Here is a 19548-nt window from a genome sequence, read left to right as displayed (position 1 = left end):
CCAGGCTAACGCTATCATCACCACAAATCAGAAGTCGATGCCTATATACAAGAGGAACTGCATAACCATAGGATAACATGGAAAACTTGCTCACATCTGAAGACTCTGCAAGGATAGGAAAAACTTCAGATATGTCAACCATGACTGCCCGGAGATGTCTTTGCAGAAATGGTGCAACAACTGAAACTAGTGGCCTCGATTGCACAACTGAGCCTCTATCAGCAGCTCACTAGAGTAAACTTGAGGATATCTCTCACGGAAAGCACGAATGGCAGCTTCAGTGTGTTTCTATTCTATTCTATTTCAGATAATCTTTTTGGACACGTTAGATAATCATAACACTTGGTAATATAACCCTCCAAGGCCTAAAGTCCAAATTCATAAAAGACCACAACATGGACCTTAACTCTAATACAATTCATTTAGCAAGCCCATCCTATTGGCTGAAACAATCCCGGCTATGGCCGGGCGAAATGCTAGTTTTCAGAGAGGTTATGCAGGAGTGTTGTGTTTTCGGCTAAACATCCTTCTTTCTTTCATTTAATACCAATAATAGGTCCATTAGATGAACTGAGACAAACTGGCAAAGGCTCCCCCAACTGATGTGAAGCCCAGTGGGCTAGTTGGTGAGCTACAGAGTTTTGGGATCACTCGAGAGGTTTGCTATAATCTTATCTAACTACAGTTTAGTCAATTTGGAAAAGAATGTGGACAGGTGTGGAATTCTATTGTAAAATAGAACGGTAAAAATTAGCAGAGGCCTTTCCATGAGAATCTACAATCCAGTGCATCTCTTGGGTAGGGTATAATATCACTTGGGGAAGCCCCAACAAAAGTCATTCACATAACTAATAGCTACATACTTGAGATCAAGGCCGAAAATGTTGCCGATATATATTGGAAAAATGAAAATAAAATTATTTTGCCAAAAATTGCAGTTGCTTGGTTTAGGTTGAAATCCAGAAAAAAAATTGGTGAATAGAGAGAGGGAGGGAGATAAGATTGAGTGTTTAAGGGAAAGGGGAGAGATCGAGTGAGATTTCGAGAGCGAGATATAATGGAAGTAGAGATCGAGAGCTGGAACAAACCTTTCAAACTTTCAGATTCGTCAGATTCTGTGAAGGGAATTGTTCCCATATCAGATACGTCAAGCTGCTTCTTCAGGTTTGTACATCTTATTATGATTAACTATTTTATAATGATTCAATATGTATGTTATTAATTATTGAACTTTTTTTTTTTTTTTTTTTTTAGGAACAGCCCCGTTATGATGATCTCTCCTCTCAACCGGTAATTTTTGCTCTTTATTTATTTTTAAAGTTTTATCTCTAACCTTTAATTTAAATAATTTTGTTTTTGTTAAATTTCATAGTGAACATGCATAACGTTTAACCTAGTGGAAATACCAGTGTAGTCAAGGCTTGACTTTAAGGCGCAACACCTTCTTCGTGACTTAGTCGCAAGGGGTAGGGCACCGCGCGCCTGATTGAAGTGAGGCGCACAATAAAAAAAAAAAATAGAAAAACACTAAAAAAAGGGTCGCGGTATTGACACCCCCATAAATGGAATTAGCACCCTTTTAACCAATTCATGGTACTAGCACCCCTCTATTAAACACACAAAAAATATTAACGGCAAGCAACTACCGCGGGATCGCACAATCTGCGGCATTGGGTTGCCGTGAGATCCCATATCCCACGGAAAGTGGTTGCCGTGGGTCATTTTTTCTTTTAAATTTTTTTTAAAAGCCACCGTAAAAAAATTTAGTTGCCGCAAAATGATTTTGTTTATTAAAATGGAGTCTTTGTTTGTGTTAATTATCAAAACTCCTCTTCATTAATTTGATCACAAAATTTTCTTATAACATATGAAAATATTTACCACGAGATAGCAAGATTATAGATTGATCATACATTTTTTTTGTTATGGTTTTGGTGTTGTTCTTGGAGTGTATAAAGAAATTTTTTTAAAAAAAAATGAAATATCCCATATGTGTGTGTGTGTTTGAAATAAAAAAAATTTTGAAAAAAAAACAAAAACACAAAAATATGGGATCTCGCAGGAACCCAATGTCGTGGATTGTGAGATCCGTGGATTGTGCGATCTCGTGGCAACTGCCTGCCGTAGAACTATAAACATGTGGGATGTAAAAGAACATATAAATAATAACCATTATTGTTTTACTTTTTGTCAAAGGGGTGCTAGTCCCATTTATGGGGTGCCAATACCGCGCCCCTAAAAAAAAGCTCTTGGCCTGTATCATTATCAGATTTTCTATTGTTAAATAAGGAAATCAAACTATAAATAACATCAACTAATAGGGTTCATAAAATATTCTATCCAAAGCAACTTTCAACACTAGCATGAGAAGTTACAACACTTGTTCAAAGTTACAAAAATCCAAAATCTGATTATCATACTAGTTACAGGCTTACAGCACCTGTTCAAAGTTCCAAAATCTCAAACACTAAACAAACAAAAGAGTTTCAAGTGCCATGGTCTTAAATTTCAACCGATAGCCTAACTAAAAAACATAACTAATATTCATCATCAAATTGAATATCATCTTCCAGCACATTCATCTCCCCGTCTTCTTGGTCCGATTCTTTATCACTTTCAATTAAGTCAACTTCTTCCGTCGTTGCTTCTTCTTCTTCTTCGTCTTCTTCATCTCTAAGAGTGAACGCAAAAGAATTTGGTGCAGACCTTGTGGTACATTTGGCTCTGCCTTCACTAGTTGATGCCAATGCTTGTGGTACATTTGGCGTAGAATTAGATGCCTCAAATAGGCCACTAGCCACTTCCACATCTCCCGGCAGTGAGTCAGCACCATCATGCACTTTATCTTTGGGATCAACATATAGTTCTCCAGTGATCTACTCATTAGACTCTTCAATCAACTCTGTAAGTGAAATAGGATCAACGATATCCCTAATATTGTAACGGTCCACCAAGCTTTGGTTGTACTTAACATACACCAAATCATTCAACTTTGCTTGTTCCAACTTATTCCTTTTCTTGGAGTGAATCTATTAATTCCCAAAAGAAATACAAGTCAATACGCCACACCATAAATTTGATGTATTCATTTAAAAACCAATTTAATTAATTAAAAAGCCATGAACCGTGACACTTAACCACTTTGATTTGATAGTGATAAACAAACTATATGTCATATGATAGGAATAACATTGAAACAACAAACATTTGATTGATCACATTAGTAATAACTAATATTAGTATGCTACTTACATGTTTAAATATGCTCCTAGTGTTCTAAAAAATGCTAGGTGGTAGTCGGGTGGTCGGAGAGCGCCTAGCACTTAAGCCTTCTAGGCAGTGCCTAGACGGGCTAGGCGCTAGGCGGTTTTTTTTCCTAATATATATAGTAATACACACCTATATTACAAGAAATAAAGAAAATCATTTACCATAACTCAAAAAATAAACACAAATAAATATACTTATTACAAAAATGTTTAATAGTTGAAGAATATCGACTTCATATAAAAACATACTTTTTGTTATAATGACATATAATTTACATTAGACTTTAGTTTTTTAAACTCATTCAAATCTTAAGCCTACACGGGCTTTTAATTTTCGACATTTAATCATTAAAAAAAAAAAAAAAAAAAAAAAGGACCGCCTAGAAGCCGCCTAGTCGGTCCACCGATTTTTTAAACCACTTGGGCCTAGGTGAGTCGGTTGGGCACCGCCTAGCGCTTAGAGACCGCCTAGGCGGCTACCTAGACCGATTTTTAGAACAGTGTATGCTCCAATTACGTTCGCAACCGCAAGCACTAGTTGTTAAGCTAAGTATGCGTATTGTAAGTCTTCGCAGTTCTTTAGTACTTTGCCCGTATGCTCTCTACCATTCAGCTATATTTAAAAGTGAAATAAAATAAAATAAAATAAAGGGTATAAAACAATTTAGTAATTATATGTAAGTCATTTGATTCTTTAAGCTTGTACAATAACATGATCTAACTTATTGAACTCATTATAACATACAAAATATTAAGAAATAGCATACTTGGTGCTACTTTCGTTTGATTTATAACTGCTAAGTTACTCCCAAATAAGCCTGCAGCTCTCTTGTACATTGGTAATTGACCGTTCGTAATCAAAACCTGCTCACTTATGGAAGACACTAGCTTTTCAATGCAAGTAAGAATGCCTTTAGCGATTACTGCATCTTCCTCAATTTTATCGGGATTTTTGTAAAAGAACTCCGGGTTTAGCAAGTGGGCAGCAGCATGCAATGGCTTATATAGTTGGCAATTCCATCTCTTATCTATGATTTCAAAAACAACATCATACTTGTCATTATCGTTATTGAATGATACCTTGATTACATCCTTAGCCATTTCCATCGCCCTATACATGTACCCCATGGAGGGTTTCTTCTCGCTGTCTGCCATTCAGAGGACTTTAACTAGTGGAGAAGTTGACTTGAGAGCATAAACAATGTCATTCCAATAGTACTCTGACAAAACAATCTGTTCCACTTTTTTTTACTTTTTTTTTTCATTTTTGTTCAATGCCGCCATATATAAATCCCATTTTTTTGAAGTGTTCCTTAAATTCGCCTTTTGCTTGTGTATGCTTCCGAGGGTCAAAAATGAAGTTGCAAATCTTGTTTTGGCAGGCCCAAGCAGCTCCCTTTCTTGTGTAAAGAACCTCATCATGTCTAGTGCTTTGAGGTGGTTGTAGAAGTACCCACTCAACTTAATTGACTTCTTTATGATGTTCAACACATCTGGCATTTTTCCAATATCTTCCCAAGTAAAATCAAGGCAATGTGCTGCACACGGAGTCCAAAACAAATGAGGGAAATGGGCTTCCAAATGTTTTCCTACCATAATTTACAAATAAGTAAAAAAAGAAATACAAACATGCATGTAGAAATAGTATATTTAAAAGCAAAATGTCAATAATATGTATTAAATAACTAAACTAGTTAACATACTAGCTAATACATAGCTTGAGGCGTTGTCAGTCACGGTTTGTATCACATTCTTTGGTCCAATCCTCTTAGTCACACTGCTCACCATCTCAAACACTTTAAAGCCAGTCTTTGAAAATGAAGAAGTATCAATTGACTTTAAGAACACCGTTCCCTTAGGGCTATTCACCAAGAAATTGACCAATGATCTATTCCTTCGATCAGTCCATCCATCACACATAAGTGAACAACTTGTCGTTTCCCACTCCTTTTTATGTGCTTCCAACAGTTTACCCGTGTTCTCCACCTCTTTTCATCAAAGGAACTCTCAAGTCATGGTAACTTGGAGGTTTCATTCCAGGGCATTGCCCAGCAGCGTCAATCATGACTTTGAAGCTCTCAAACCTGGCGGCATTAAAGGCGATACCCATTTGGTAAACCACCTAGCTATGCATTGAATATCATATTCAACCTTTCCCGGATCCAGTGCCTCATCAATAGTAGTCTGTCTTACTTTCGCTTTCTTTCGATTACTATCCACTTTTCGAATAACAAAAGCATCCATTGTACCTTTTCTTTTTTTTGAACTACTGCCAGAAACACCATCCCCCAAATTAACCACTTCATATGCTCCATCTAAATCGATATCGTCCCTTAACACATCACGATCAAAAGAATCAAACGCACTTGAAGGAGACGAGTATGATTTAACCGTTTTCTTTTTATCCATAAATTCCTAAATTTCTTTCCTCACGGCTGCTGGCACTTCTTTACATCCAGTCACTTGGCGTGCACCTCCTCCAACAAGATGTAGTTTGTGATGGTGAATTCCACCCTTACTAGTTTTGTTGCCGAATACGCATGCCACATTGTTCGAATTGTTCTTATCTTTTAAAAAGCCATACTTCCATCCCATATCAGTTTTTTTACTGTTATTCTCCCCTCCATTACCACTACCATCCCCCACATTACTAGCATTGTGGCCATTTCCATCGGCACTCATGTTTAGTTAATCACCTGAAAAAAATATCAGTTGGTACTTGATGTCGGATGGTGAGATGGGGATGCATGAAAAGTTAGTCTCAAATGGTTTATCTTTGATACGCAACTTTAAGTTTAGTGTGGATCGCGTATTAAAACAGTTTTCAGTTCTGCAGTGATATTTGAAACTTCATATCAAAGTGGAGTCTTGGTCTTTCTGATTGAATCAAATTCTGGATGATAGTTTAGTGAGTCGTCTATCCAATGCAGCAAGACTCGTTCAATTTGGATGTGGGTGGAAAAAGATATGCACTCCAAAATACTGCGCATTGAAAATTTTGCTAGTCAGAAAAACTGTTTCTACACAATATTAGACCTCAGTTTTGATATGGCTAGAAGTAGAGATAGGGTTTTGATAAAACATGAAAAAGTAAGACCCGTGAGTCTACTTTCTAACCCAATTGGCCTCAATGCGTTCGAGGTCCGTGGAGATAAATCATTCTCATTAATGGTTCACCAGTTGGCTTTTTTAAGAGTTCTAGAAGGATTAGGCAAGGCTATCCCCTCTCCTTTTTCTCATGCTTGTATAGGTTTTTGGTAAGATGATTGAGAGAACTAATCGGTTTGGGGCATTACATGGTTTCAAAGTAGGTCAAAACTAGGTTTTGATATCCCACCTTCAATTTGTTGATGATACAGTAGTTTTTGTGGGGTATGATGTAGAGCAATTAAGATATCTTAGAGGTATTATTTGTTGTTTCAAGGCGATGTCGGGTCTTAAAGGTAATATGGGTAAGAGCACCATCTTCGAGGTGAGTGCTGAGGAGGATCTTGATAGTTTGGCCTCCTCAGTTGGGTGTGCTTCTGGCAATCTCCCGTCGAGATACCTTGGTCTCCCTTTGGGGGCGTCTCATCAATCGATATCCATTTGGGATCCCGTTGTTGAGTGTTTTAGCCATAGATTGGCTGGGTGGAAGGGTTGGTTCTTCTCCATGGGTGATAGAGTTATTCTTATTAAATCCATTTTTTCTAGCCTTCCTATCTACTACATGTCCCCATTTCTATATGCCCATTAGTGTCGCTGATAGATTGGAATCGATTATTTAGGATTTTCTTTGGGACGATAGGGAAGATAGACATAGGTTTCATCTAGTTGGGAGAGGGTGTGTGTGTCGTGGCGTGAGGGTGGTTTGGGTATTAGGACCTTGCACGAGTTTAATCTTGCGTTGTTTGGTAAATAGCTTTGGAGGTTTGGGGAGAAAAATGATAGCCTTTTGGAGGAAGGTTATAGTGCCTAGGTTTGGCGAGCGGGGTTTGGGTTGGGAGAGCGATCCGTTACCATTCCTTATGGGTGTGGTGTTTGGAAAGGCATTCAAAAACCAGAAGAGTTGTTTCACAAGAATATTGGATATGTTTTAGGCAATGGCGATAGTATTAGTTTTTGGGAGGATGTTTGGTTGGATGAGAGGCCCTTGTTACAGGCGTTCCCTAGATTATTTGCCTTATCTAACTTAAAAATAAGCCTGTTTGTTGGTTCATGAGGGAAGATAATGGTTATATTGCTTGGGACTTGGGGATTTATAATCTTCTCTCTGACAGGGATATAGTGATTGTGGCTGCACTCACAATGAAGCTAGATTCTATTCCTTCTATGAGGCCGGACAAAGATAAGAGATTTTGGTTAATTGACAAAAAAAGGATGTTTTCTACTAGGTCTTTTTACTTTAAGCTCCACTCTCTTATTCCTCGTCATGGTCTTAAAGTCCTTCATAATTTTCCGAGTTAGACTATTTGGTGTTCCAAAGTTCCTTTGAAAGTTGTTTTCTTTGTTTGGTGTGCCTCCTTAGGCAAAATCTTGACAATAGATAATCTTGGAAAAAGATGTATCAAAGAGATGATCGTCAACTTTAGTCTTTTGTGCTTAAGGGATGGGGAATCGGTGAATCGTCTTTTGTTGTTGTGCCCTTTTTCTTGGAGCTTATTTCTAGAATCTGGGGTTTCTTGGGTTTGTCCTAGGTCAATGAAGAAACTTTTAGCCTTATGGAACTTGAATATCCATTCTCCGAAGGGACATTGTCTTTGAAGTATGTTCTCTTTTGCGATTTTGTGGGGTATATGGTTAAGAGACGAATAACAGACATTTTGAAGACACGCCTTTGTCTATGGAGAAAGTGATTTGGCCATCAAAGGGCCTGTGTTTGTTTGGTCAAAAGTACATGATCAGTTTCATCACATTCATTTTGAGACTTTTGTTTACAGATGGGAGACTATAATGAGCTGATGGGAGATATATTGTTTTGTCTTATGTCTTGTGTTTTTTATTTCCTTTGTAACTTGTACTATAGGATATCTCATCCTATTTCTTTATGTTTTGGATATATATATATAAAACCATACTTTACCGATAAAAAAAATAAAAAAAATGGGAAAAGGACTTTAGGGTTGGACTTTAGCTTCTCTTATTTATTATTAGTTTCCTATATCAAGAGTGGGGTTACACGTGGGGCTTTGTAGATCTATTTGAAATTTTGAACCAACTGAAATTACGTACATGTGTATACTATTATTCTATAATACACTACATAGTGGGTCGGGTCGGACTCCGATTTGGATTGTAAATGGATAACCGACCCATATGAAATGCGATTCGGTTAGGGTGCACACCCCTACTAGAAATATATAAATAGGCGTCATTCATCTGGAAATACATAAATGTTCATCTAAGTTATGTTTTGTATGTAGGTGTATTCAAGTCCGTACGAGACGGTGTACGATTTCCACTCATTTAAAAAAGTTTTGGCATACCAACTGGTATGTGCTTCTATAGGTACAACTCATGGATTTTATAGACATTTAAAAGTAAGTGACTAATTCAACATCTTTCAGTTTCATTATATATTGTAACCATGAGGAGAGTCCTGATTTTTTTTTTCATTGTAGGGTGAAAAAATTGAAAATCCATATAAATCAGAATACTTGTTTAGAGGTTCTAAGAAGTACAATCCAGATCATGGTATAAATCTAGTTGGCTTTGGGAGAACTTCTGAAAAGATTGAATATTGGAAATGTTTAAACAGTTGGGGTTCTAAGTGGGGTGCCAATGGCACATTCATTGTCCCCCACAATGTCAATGGGATTGAGATGAATTTTGTTTATCCTGTAATTGATTTGGGAATCCCAGATCTGACTGACCTACAAGACCCTGAGGGCCTTGTATGGTTTTAATTTGGAAGGTGTACAAAACTTTGTTGATAAGGATGGTGATCCACATTCTAGAAGATTCCTTCATTCTTGTTATGCTTTAATAATTTATGTGGAGCGAGAAGGATGCTCTATGGAAGAGTTGGTGAGAGGGGTAAGATATTTGCTCTGCATGCGAGTTATGATTTTAGTTTTGTTTATTACCATTTGTTTTGTGAACTTATGATTTTTTGTTGAATTTTGAGGTATCCCGATTTTTTTCCTTCTTGGTTTTGATGCTTGATACAATTTCTACATTAACTTTTTGTTCTTCAATGTGTTTGCTAATTGCATTTTTTATATAGACATTTTTCATTATTTCACAAATTTCAATTGAACGTGAAAAGAATTGTCGTACTCCTAGTCTGGATCAAGTTCCAAATTTTAGGTGAGCAGTAGTAGTGAACACTTCGCTTGTGTTTTTCCAAAATCCATTTTTAACCTCAGAAACCCATATTTTACTTCAAGTTGTATTGCTTTGTTCTTGTTCCAGTATTTCTTGACATTAAATTCTTCGGATTCCTTATTTTCTCATGTTGGACGAGGATGAGCTACAACCACTTTATCTCTATTACGTTTCCAAATTCTTCTCCCCTCTATATTAGAGTCTTTACTAATTCTAACGAGGTTTCTATGCGTAAGTGTAAATCTTCAAATTGTAAGAGCAATATGTCGTGTCTATATTTATTATTATTATTATTTTATTGTTTACTCAACTATATTTACTTTCCATTAGTGTTTGCTAGACTTGATTTCTAATGTTAAAAGAACCCTAAACCATATGATGTGAGGACCCATGATTAGCATGTGCCACGCACATGCTTCTATATTTTTATTATTTAGACTAGTTTCTTTTTAGATTGGTTTCTATTTCGATTATTAGTAGCATCTAATTAGGATTTAGGAATAGAGTTTGGTTTCTATTTAGGTTTCATTGATTGTTTATAAATACCATTGTAAACAAGAGATGATCATACTTGATTTTATTATTAGATTGAATTTATGAAATTCGTTTTTATTCATTAAACCCTAGTTTTGGGTATTTTTATACATTGTGTATCTATTGTTCTTGCTTCCGCGACAAAAATACATCAAATTGGTATCAGATTTCAGCAAATTTCTTGGTTATTTTGCTATGGCAAATCAAGAACGAGGTCGTGGTAGACCTCTCGGAATTAATACAAGGTTGAATCGAGTAGAAGACGCACATAAAGAAGAAAGTTTTGTGTGTTAGCATTTTAACACAAAAAGCCTAGATGCTTTTGGATATCTGTGGAAAGAGTTGTGCTATCTTAAAGATAGCCCGTCAGAATTTTCGTTTGCTGGAAATTTGGATTGTTACCAAGTTCACGCTATAATTACTTCTAGTTAGGCTGAGATTGGGACATTGGGTTGTATATGAAAAAGTAAGTGTATATATCTTAGTTTTCAAATAATCAAGTGAGGTATCATTTGGATGACTGTAGGAAAAGTTATTGTATTGGTAACTCAGTTAGAAAATCTACCGTGTTCTTTTTTTATGTGCATGAATCTAATTTGAGAGATATTTCTAGAAATGAACTAAGAGTTTCTTCAATCATTCTTGGAAGTTTTGTAAGTTGTTTGTAACCTACTTTTAGGTAGTGGTTTTCATTTGGAACGACATGGTTCATAAGATAGTTTTTGGTGACCCGAAAATAGAGTAGAATTCGTTTTTGAGCAATTTTGACTTATAGGTTCATTGTGTATCATTAGGGTTGGAACTTCATTTATTTTATAGTGGCACTATTTGGAGCTTATCTTTATTCGTTTTGAGATGATCTAAGTTGTTGGTTTTTTTAAGTGTAAATATTATTCAACTGTTTTGGCATTCATCGAGATGGTTATGTACTTGATCCATGTATTTTTAAATAGGAATTGTCAAATTTAATTATTTTTTTTATGTATATATTAAATTATTCTCATTTGTGTTAAACGAGGTTAGAAATGTCAAAAGGATTCGATATCAGGTGGGGCCACGCTATCCGTATCCATAGAAATAAAAATGGGACACAGTGTAGATACTGTGATAAGATTTTAGTTGGAGGTGGCATTACAAGGCTTAAAGTACATCTTGGCGGAGGGAGCAAAAATGTTGAGAGATGCTCGAAATGTGGAAAGGAAATTCGAAACATGTTCCGACAAATAATTGAGTTTGGGATTGAGAAAAGAAATGAAAAAATACCAACACTACCAATTTGTGGATAATTGCAATACAGAGAAATTCAAGGTTAATGAGGTTACTATTTTATTTCATGGTGATTAGGTGTATGTGTTTTGATATAAATTAAAGTGCACTATTACTAACTTTAACATGTGCAGGCTTCTAGTTTGAGGAACACAGAAAATCGTAAGCAACAAAAAAATTCTTCGTGTCTTGGGAGGAAATCTGCAGCTGTAACTAAAGTTGAAATGGCAAAGGAGAAAGGGGTTCCTGTGTCATCTATCACTAGATTGGACCAATATATGCACAATCATAAAAGAAAGAATGGGGAACACCAAGACCCGGAGCTAGCTGTTAGTGTACTGACTTAATAAGACTTGGGATACATAATTATTTTTAAGATAGTAATTTGAGATTTTTTTTTATCCGATTTACTAGGAAAAGCTTAATGGTTACATTGCTTTGCACCTGGAGTCATGAGAGACGTCAGTGAATGATGCTCTCACAAAGGTCTCATATTTAATCATAGTTATTGTAATTAATTGTTGTTTGACATGATTTTAAGGGTACTAAATCGATTGTCCATTAAGTACAGGTTCTTGGGCCAGATAGTAGGGGTCGTTTTCGAGGTTTGGGTGAAGGGGTATGCAAAACATCGGTGAAGAAGATGAAAGTTGTGGCACAATATAATTTGGCTTTGAAAGAGATGAACATGAACCTTGAGAATAGGGTAGATATGTTTCAGAATGCAGTGTTGGAGAATGCCTATGGCAGATGTTGAATCGCCACGTTCTAGCCACGCTTCCCTGGTAATTATTCGAGTTATTTTTTGAAAAACATATATGATCCACTCTTATAAGAAAAGACTGATAACACAATTTAATTTTGTAGGTTGTCAATGAATATATTGGTAAAGAATGTGATCTGCGTGGTGGTTGGCCACTTAGAGTCATGGCGAGAGGTATCGTGCAAGATATTGATCCTAATACTGAGTTTGGTAACAGGAGATTGGAAGAGGGGAATTTCAAAATTCATGTGAACGTGATTTATGATGGAGGTGTTGTATTACCATTGCCTCATGATGATTGGAGATCAAAGCTTGGCGAGGTCGCTCAAGGGAGTGTTATCTGGCCCAAAGAACTGCTAATGTTGTAATCATTGGGTCACCTCAATGGATTTATTTATTAATTAATTTTTATGTAACTCTTGGTCTCTTAAGCCATTTTGTTTGGACAGAATTGCTCATACCCAATTGATTAAATTCAAAACACCTAATCAAAATGTTAAAGTCAATTTGAAATAATAATAAATACAATTATGTCATTTAGACTCGACACACTTTTTCCATGCGGAATAGGGTCGGGTAGAGATTCTAATATATATTGGGTTGGGTCACTTTTTTCAATCTGTTTATGTATTCGGTCCGGATTCGGATATGTCGGGTTCAGGATATAATTTTTTGGTTTTTTTAGTTTTAGTGTTATCGATCGGGTTAGTCGGGTTCGGATATTCAATTCGGTTTTAAAATATTGCGAAAACTATTTGGATTAGGATGTAGTCATATTTTATTGGCCCTAATAACCACTACCGAGCATATGCATCATGCTACTACTTAAAATTTTTTATTGGCTTTTTTGGGTAACTAAGTAAATTATTGGCTTTTTACTATTTCCTTTTGGGTTTCGTGGTTGTGATGTATATTTTTTATTACTATGTAATATGGTTCTTAAGAAAGCAATAATTGAGTTGTGTTCTACCAGCCCCCTTTGTAACTCGGCCTGTGCAAACTTATGATAAGTTTGTATTGCTAGTCTCAAGCCCAAATAAAAGGAGGGAGAAGGATGGCAAATGTTTTGATTTGCTGGATTCACCTATGTTAATTGAAGCTGCTGGTGCTATTATAGATGTAAGTAATTCTTTTTCTTACTTCTACGATTTTTGTTTGTTTCTTCGATTTACAACATGTGCATATATTTCCTATATTCTCCTTGTCTTTCTTGGTCATTTTATTTAAGGATATTTAACAACAATATATTTCCTATATTATATTGGTTAATCAATTATATCCAACTCAATAGACTTGGCTTTATTTGCATTTAGTTTTAAGATGAAGGATGAGAACACACATTAAAGATGTGTTGTCTATAATTTCTAACTTTTCTCTTTTGTTGAATCATCGGAGTAGCTCTCCAGTAGAATCCTTAATTTACACCTACAAAAAGAGTTTCAATGGATTTGCAGCCTGGCTCACAGAACAAGAGAGTAAGAAGCTACTTGGTATGTATTCTTTTGGAAAACACGGGTTTTGATTCATACTCTCTTTAGTATTTGTTATAGTATGTTAGCCTGTATTTAACAACATGAATTATAGGCACACAAGGTGTAATCTCAGTTTTCCCAAGCAAAACACTTAAAACTCAAACTACTAGATCTTGGGATTTTTGGGTCCGCGAAAGTCGCGTGAAGAGAATACCCGAGGGTCGAGGCGGCGTAATTATCGGTTTAATTGACACCGAATCTGGCGAGTCCGAGAGCTTCAATGATATTGGTATGGGGGTTCCTCCAAAAAAATGGAAGGGCATTTGCCAAAATATCACATGCAATAAGTACTTCTTCTATCTACTCATTAGAACTTGTTAAATCTTGTGATCGATTTAGAACTATCTAACTCATATGACTGTCATTGTAGGTGATGTTATATTTAGCTTTTCAAGCAACAAATAGTAAATAGGATATGTGATGAGTTAATTAGTTGTTATGCTTACGTTCCTCACTTCCTTTGTCTCGTATATAAACTGCAGCAAAATTATTGGGGCAAGGTTTTACAAAGGTGACCAAGATTTCCACTTGGAGGAAGAAAGATCCCCACGTGATTTTCAAGGACATGGCACACACACTGCATCCACGGCAGCTAGACGTGAAGTTAAAAACGTCAGCTACTATGGTTTTGTTGAAGGAACTGCACGAGGAGCTGTTCCATCTGCCAAGATTGTTGTGTACAAAGTGAGCTGGAAAACTGCTTGCATGGAGCATGACATCCTCACCGCTTTTGATGACGCAATTGCTGATGGAGTTGATATATTATCTGTCTCAATTGGGAGGGAAGATATTTACTCGGCTGATTATTCTCAAATTGCAATTGCTGTTGGGGCATTTCATGCCATGCAACATGGAATTCTCACATCAGCTTCTGGTGGAGATAGAGGATTCTTATCGGTTACTGTACAAAGTGGTGCACCATGGATGCTGATAGTAGCAGCAAGTACCACGGATCGTAAGTTCATAATGAATATAACACTCGGGAACAATAAAACCCTTACGGTAAGAGTTTCTTTAGTTTCCTATCAATGTTGGCATGACTTATAATATGTTATTGAGGATGTCTTTTACCTATGTCAACTGTCTAACTTTGAACTTTTTGTGTATCGATTAGGGGCCTGCAATTAATGTTTTTCCTACAAGTGAAAAGTTCTACCCATACGGGTAATTAGCTATAACTTTCTCATTACCAACTTTTGTTTTCTCGAATGGTTTTTGACAATTTTCCTTTAATGTATTTGATAGATTTTGTCTTCCTGGCGAAATGAATCCAAACTTAACAAAAGGAAATATAGTCTTTTGCAATCCAACCGATTTGGGAATTGACGGGAGCGGCCCTTTGGTGTATGGTGCTTATAGAACAATAATGATAGCCCGTAATGAAGAACAAGACGTTCCATATTCATATCATCTACCGATTCACTGGCTGTTAATTATCTTGGTTTAATATATTGCATCGTAAAGCGTTGCGTAGATTACGGGCGGATGGCACTGGCAATGGGTAAATTGACAACTCTTGAGTGCTTCCTTCACCAGGTAACACAATCATAAATCCTTGTGTAAATTAGTACATGCATTGTCTTCTCCTTGTACCCATTAATATTCAATGATCATGTAATGGCATGCACATGGATCAGAAGTAAGTTTTACTACAATAAATGGTAATTAGTTCTCCATAAGTATAAATATCATGAGTCTAATGGTAATTAGTTCTCCATAAATATAATGACTCAATCGGTGTGAATCTATGCTGATAGTTTAAAATAAACATAAATGGTGCTAGAAAGGGCAATAGAAAAATCTATACAAGAATAGTAATGGCTAGATAAATATCAAAAAAGGAATGTAAGATTTGTACTTTAGCATATTTATAGAGGAATAGTCATGGGCCAATATTGGGAGATGAAGTGAATAAATCTTCTGTGCGCAAGGATAGAAATTGTTTGTGCAAAAGTCATTATTGCATTGGATCTACTGTCTCTTGTTGAACCTCCATAATTTGCATTTTCATGTTTTCAGATCTCTATCTTCAAACAGTTCCCTTGTTGGCACACTCATAGTGCTTCTATGAATGCCATTGGAGTCTTACAGTGTTTTCTTCTATTGAGGTCTATGAAGCTCCATACCGCAATGTTGCAGAGGTCACTTTTAGACACCTCAGGCTTTTTCTTTATTCTTTGAAGTGCAATTTTACAAGCAACTTTATTACCTTGAGATATATATTATTATTCTTATATCTTTAAAATTACATAGGCATCAACTAATCACACGCCAATAATGATAAGACAATGAGTAACACGGGCACAACTAAATGAAAACTCAAAAGACATTGACACTCCTACAAGAATCGATATGTCAGACTGTCAGTATCTTGTGAGTTGTGAAATGTTGGTATTGTCCATGCTTCTGTGAAGAGATTTGTAGAAAGATTATGTTTCCGAACTTGTCACCTTTGTGTAAACATCAGTTTAGCAGATATTCGTGTAGGACTTGCAGATAAAAGGAATTCATATTGTTAATGTGTATGGTGTGTTGTTTCCTTTGAAATATATTGATGAACAAGCATTTGTTTCCTTCAGAGAATCACAATAGCATATCTGTTGGCCGCATTATGTGAGATTTGGCTCAAAGCGTGGTGATGTCGTTAAATCAGAAATGTCATTGCTGAAGAAGTACCAATTTCAGTGGTAAGTTTCACATGTATTGCTTTAACAGTATTGTTCTCTTTGGTTATGATTGTGCTTTTTATCACGAGAAGACTCTCTGCTTATTTCACTTTGTCGCCCTTTTTCTTCTTTGCTACTTGACAACTATTAAAGTTTGCTATGATATTTTTAGGAAAATAATTAACCATGAAAACATTATTTTTACATTTTAAGATCAGAATTTGAATTTCATAGATTCTTGTCTTGGATACTAGAGTTGTGTATGACAGAATCTTGTAGTCCTCTTCTTCTGTTTTCTTATTATTGCAGCAATGTGTAGAAAACCGTTCATTATTGTTACTTTGAATGGTTCAGCCTGTGGTCCTGATCGCTTAGCATTTTGTTCCTTCTCATCTCTTTTCTTTCTCAGGTTGGTGGTCCTTGTGCTTACTTGTTGTGCACATGGCTCTATTGTATGGTTTGTTTGTCCCTGATTGGGAATACCAACTTCCAAGTGAAGGCACTTCTGTTGCAACAAGGACCTTCACTGTAGGTTCAACACTCTTTGTATTAATATTAAACTTGATTTCGAACTTGAGTTCCTTACGTTTTTTTGAAATCTGTAGCTAATGAGTTGTATATATTTTTATTTCCATCGAAGGTGAAATGTGGAGTAAGGGGAGACCTTGGACTTGCTTGCAATTTGTTGGAATGATAGATCATTACATTATTGGGAGTTCAACATCTATATAAAAATGCTATATATTCTAGGACAAAGGTTAGGATTGCAAGATAATGGAAGAATTTGATTACTCGTGCTTTTTTTTCCTTGGTCGGATGTTATACCTCCATTTTTTTTTTTTCCTTTTTCAGCAATGTAGCATCAAGTCACCGATTATGGTCCACTTCCACAAGGTGCTCCTTCTTGGTGTCGATCGCTTTTGAACACGAAGGAATTTTAAGGTTTGTTACGGTTTTCTTGCATTTTCAGGATTAATTTCATTTTCATGCCAACACAGGTTTACATAAAAAGTAAATGTGATGAATCCTTCTCACTAGTTGTATGTGTAGTAAATTTGATTTACCATGTTGTGCAGCTCAGTGATGGCAGTTGTTACCTACATGATTGGGTTATATTATGGCCATGTTATTGTACATTTCAAGGTAATTCATCTTAGTGCAACTAAATATTTTTTCATTGACAAAGAATTGTAGTTTGATGTCTTATCTAAATCTGAACTGCATGCAGGAACACAAAGACAGAATATTGCATTGGATGATCCCCCCTCCTGTCTTGTAGTCATGGGATTTATTTTAGACTTTTCTGGTAAGCTAGTAAAATTTCTTAACTCAAGCCGTTATGTTTTCATTTCTATTTTATTTGAATTTTCTGAGGTTAGTGTCAACTAATGCCTATCCACTGTGAACTATTATATTGGTTCCAAAAAGAATCTTCAAACCGAATGGAGGTTGTGGACTGGTGGAGAAGTGCTGCATGCAGTAAATAAAAACTTCGAATTTGTTGGATCGACAAGAACAACTATAAATCTAGTCTTCAACTAACCAATCTGCTTAATGTGACAGAATGCATGTAAACAAGGCCCTTTTACAGTTCAAGTTACACGTGTTACTACCGGTGCGGCTGAAATTTTTTTTCTTGGAATCTATGTCTTTGGTTAGATATTTGAATTCCATGTTGCAAACTTGTGTGTCTTAGTTATGCATTGCATAAATCCTGTTTGGCATTTTGTTTCATAGTTTGATATACTTACAGACGCATAATAACTAGTTGACGGTTTGTATCGTATATTGAAACTGTAACACTCTAGAGCTAAAATCTTGTTTTGTGTTCTTCTTATAGGTTGATGTGTGGGGATATAGACAGCCAACTATTGTTCTAGAGTTGATGGGAAAGCATGCATTGATGATTTATATCTTTGCCGCCTGCAATCTACTGCCTCTCTTTTTACATGGATTCTACTGGAAGAGACCTGAAAACAATATTGTGAGTTGTTCATTCTCAAATGAAGTTTTCTCCTGATGTTCATGTTCTCCTTTGACATATTTAGCCTAATTTGTTTATTTATGTTTTTGTGTTCTTAACAGTTGACTTTAATTGGAGTTGGGTTGTGATCATTGGTGGGAAAATCTTTTGGTTAGGCTGCTCATCGTCCTTAAAATACACAGTTGTTCATTGTTTCTACACTTGACAGTTGACATTAGACGCTTCTATATTTTTTGGTGTAAATGGAAATGAGGAAAGGCTTGGTTTAGGTTGTTTGTTCAGTCTTACATTTCTTGTTCGGTCTTAAATTTAAATTTTGCCCCGATATTGCTCCTATCTTAGCTTGGAGTCCTGTTTCTCCTTTGAACAATCATGTTAGGCAAGATTATTGTAGTCATGCAAGTCACAAACTAGTCAATGTTTTTACTTTTAATTTTAGCATTTTGTTGTTCTAATTGTTTCTTTATGAATATATTGGCGTTTGTAGCATTTGAGTGGGAACATGCAAGAATGTAATTGGAGGGGAAAGAATGTAATGTTGGGATTGAGATACCTGAAAGAATTATTATAACCAATATTTTTTTTTAAGCGAAAAAACTAATACCCGACAGATACCAACTGTCTAGTAACTACCCCGACGGACAATAGCAAGCGCCAACTGTTGGAATACCCGACGGCCTATAACACTTGTATCCGACGGCTAGTAACATCAAGTATGGCCAACAGTTAACAACAGCAGTCAATATCCGACGGTTTGTAACAGCAGTCAATATCTTACGGTTTGTAACAGCAAGAATACCCGATGGGCCAAAGCAGTGGGAATAACCGTTGGCATAGATCATCAACCTCGACTGCTTGTTCTGACCGTTAATAACTATCGGAAGCCTATGCCGACCAAGCGTTTTCTGATGATCGTGCGGTGGTTTTTGGCTGTCGGATAATACCTTTGGTGACAGTTATTGTTTGTTGGGTAAAGTCGTTTCTTTTGTAGTGAAAGCTCAAAAACATTATAGAGTTGTCATGCATTCACACCCTCATGGAGAAGACTCAGATGAGGATGACTACGAGTTCGAGATGGCTCGACAACAATCTAGCAGAGGTTCTGCAAGGAGGGCTCGTGGGATATTTTATTGTATCTCATGTACTGTAATTTCATTTTGCGTAAAATCAAATATTTTATTTCATGTAGTGTAATTTTCTTTTCTTTTATTTTATGTATTTTGTTGTG

General features: G+C 36.1%; 1 protein-coding gene and 1 pseudogene across 15 annotated transcripts; one reads left to right on the top strand and one right to left on the bottom strand.

Moving 5' to 3' along the window:
* Positions 1-486: 486 nt before the first annotated feature.
* LOC147488798 (subtilisin-like protease SBT4.8) lies at positions 487-18809 on the top strand. 14 transcript variants are annotated; one of them, XM_086575219.1, is made up of 23 exons: positions 487-1164; positions 1255-1290; positions 8672-8788; positions 8870-9284; positions 11133-11417; positions 11510-11704; positions 11790-11861; positions 11947-12160; positions 12243-12513; positions 13112-13257; positions 13537-13628; positions 13723-13957; positions 14153-14672; positions 14785-14834; positions 14916-15206; positions 16250-16357; positions 16746-16864; positions 16977-17093; positions 17189-17278; positions 17413-17479; positions 17565-17642; positions 18177-18320; positions 18422-18809. In XM_086575219.1, the coding sequence occupies exons 12-15, from the start codon at positions 13902-13904 to the stop codon at positions 15115-15117; spliced, it is 828 nt and encodes a 275-aa protein (XP_086431345.1). In that variant the 5' UTR covers positions 487-1164; positions 1255-1290; positions 8672-8788; positions 8870-9284; positions 11133-11417; positions 11510-11704; positions 11790-11861; positions 11947-12160; positions 12243-12513; positions 13112-13257; positions 13537-13628; positions 13723-13901; the 3' UTR covers positions 15118-15206; positions 16250-16357; positions 16746-16864; positions 16977-17093; positions 17189-17278; positions 17413-17479; positions 17565-17642; positions 18177-18320; positions 18422-18809. The 14 variants fall into 14 exon arrangements, with proteins under 14 accessions (XP_086431345.1, XP_086431346.1, XP_086431344.1 ...); XM_086575220.1 differs by having other exon boundaries at positions 11133-11426; XM_086575218.1 differs by adding an exon at positions 15690-15811 and having other exon boundaries at positions 11133-11704.
* LOC147488799 (uncharacterized) lies at positions 1457-8660 on the bottom strand (annotated as a pseudogene). Its single transcript, XR_015203274.1, has one exon. The product of XR_015203274.1 is annotated as an uncharacterized LOC147488799 (transcript).
* Positions 18810-19548: the final 739 nt, after the last annotated feature.

This window comes from Coptis chinensis, chromosome 7 (assembly GCF_015680905.1).
Source record: "Coptis chinensis isolate HL-2020 chromosome 7, ASM1568090v1, whole genome shotgun sequence".
In the NCBI taxonomy this organism is placed as follows: domain Eukaryota; kingdom Viridiplantae; phylum Streptophyta; class Magnoliopsida; order Ranunculales; family Ranunculaceae; genus Coptis; species Coptis chinensis.
The sequence above is the reverse complement of the archived record's forward strand: the minus strand, read 5'-3'. Positions and strand labels throughout refer to the sequence as shown.

Bases quoted from the DNA above. Each gene is read 5' to 3' on its own strand.
- LOC147488798 (XM_086575229.1), top strand. From the start codon at position 13,902: ATGGGGGTTCCTCCAAAAAAATGGAAGGGCATTTGCCAAAATATCACA. The intron at 13,958-14,152 runs GTACTTCTTCTA...TATAAACTGCAG, and splicing joins CAAAATATCACATGCAATAA to CAAAATTATTGGGGCAAGGT. The intron at 14,835-14,915 runs GTAATTAGCTAT...TGTATTTGATAG, and splicing joins GAAAAGTTCTACCCATACGG to ATTTTGTCTTCCTGGCGAAA.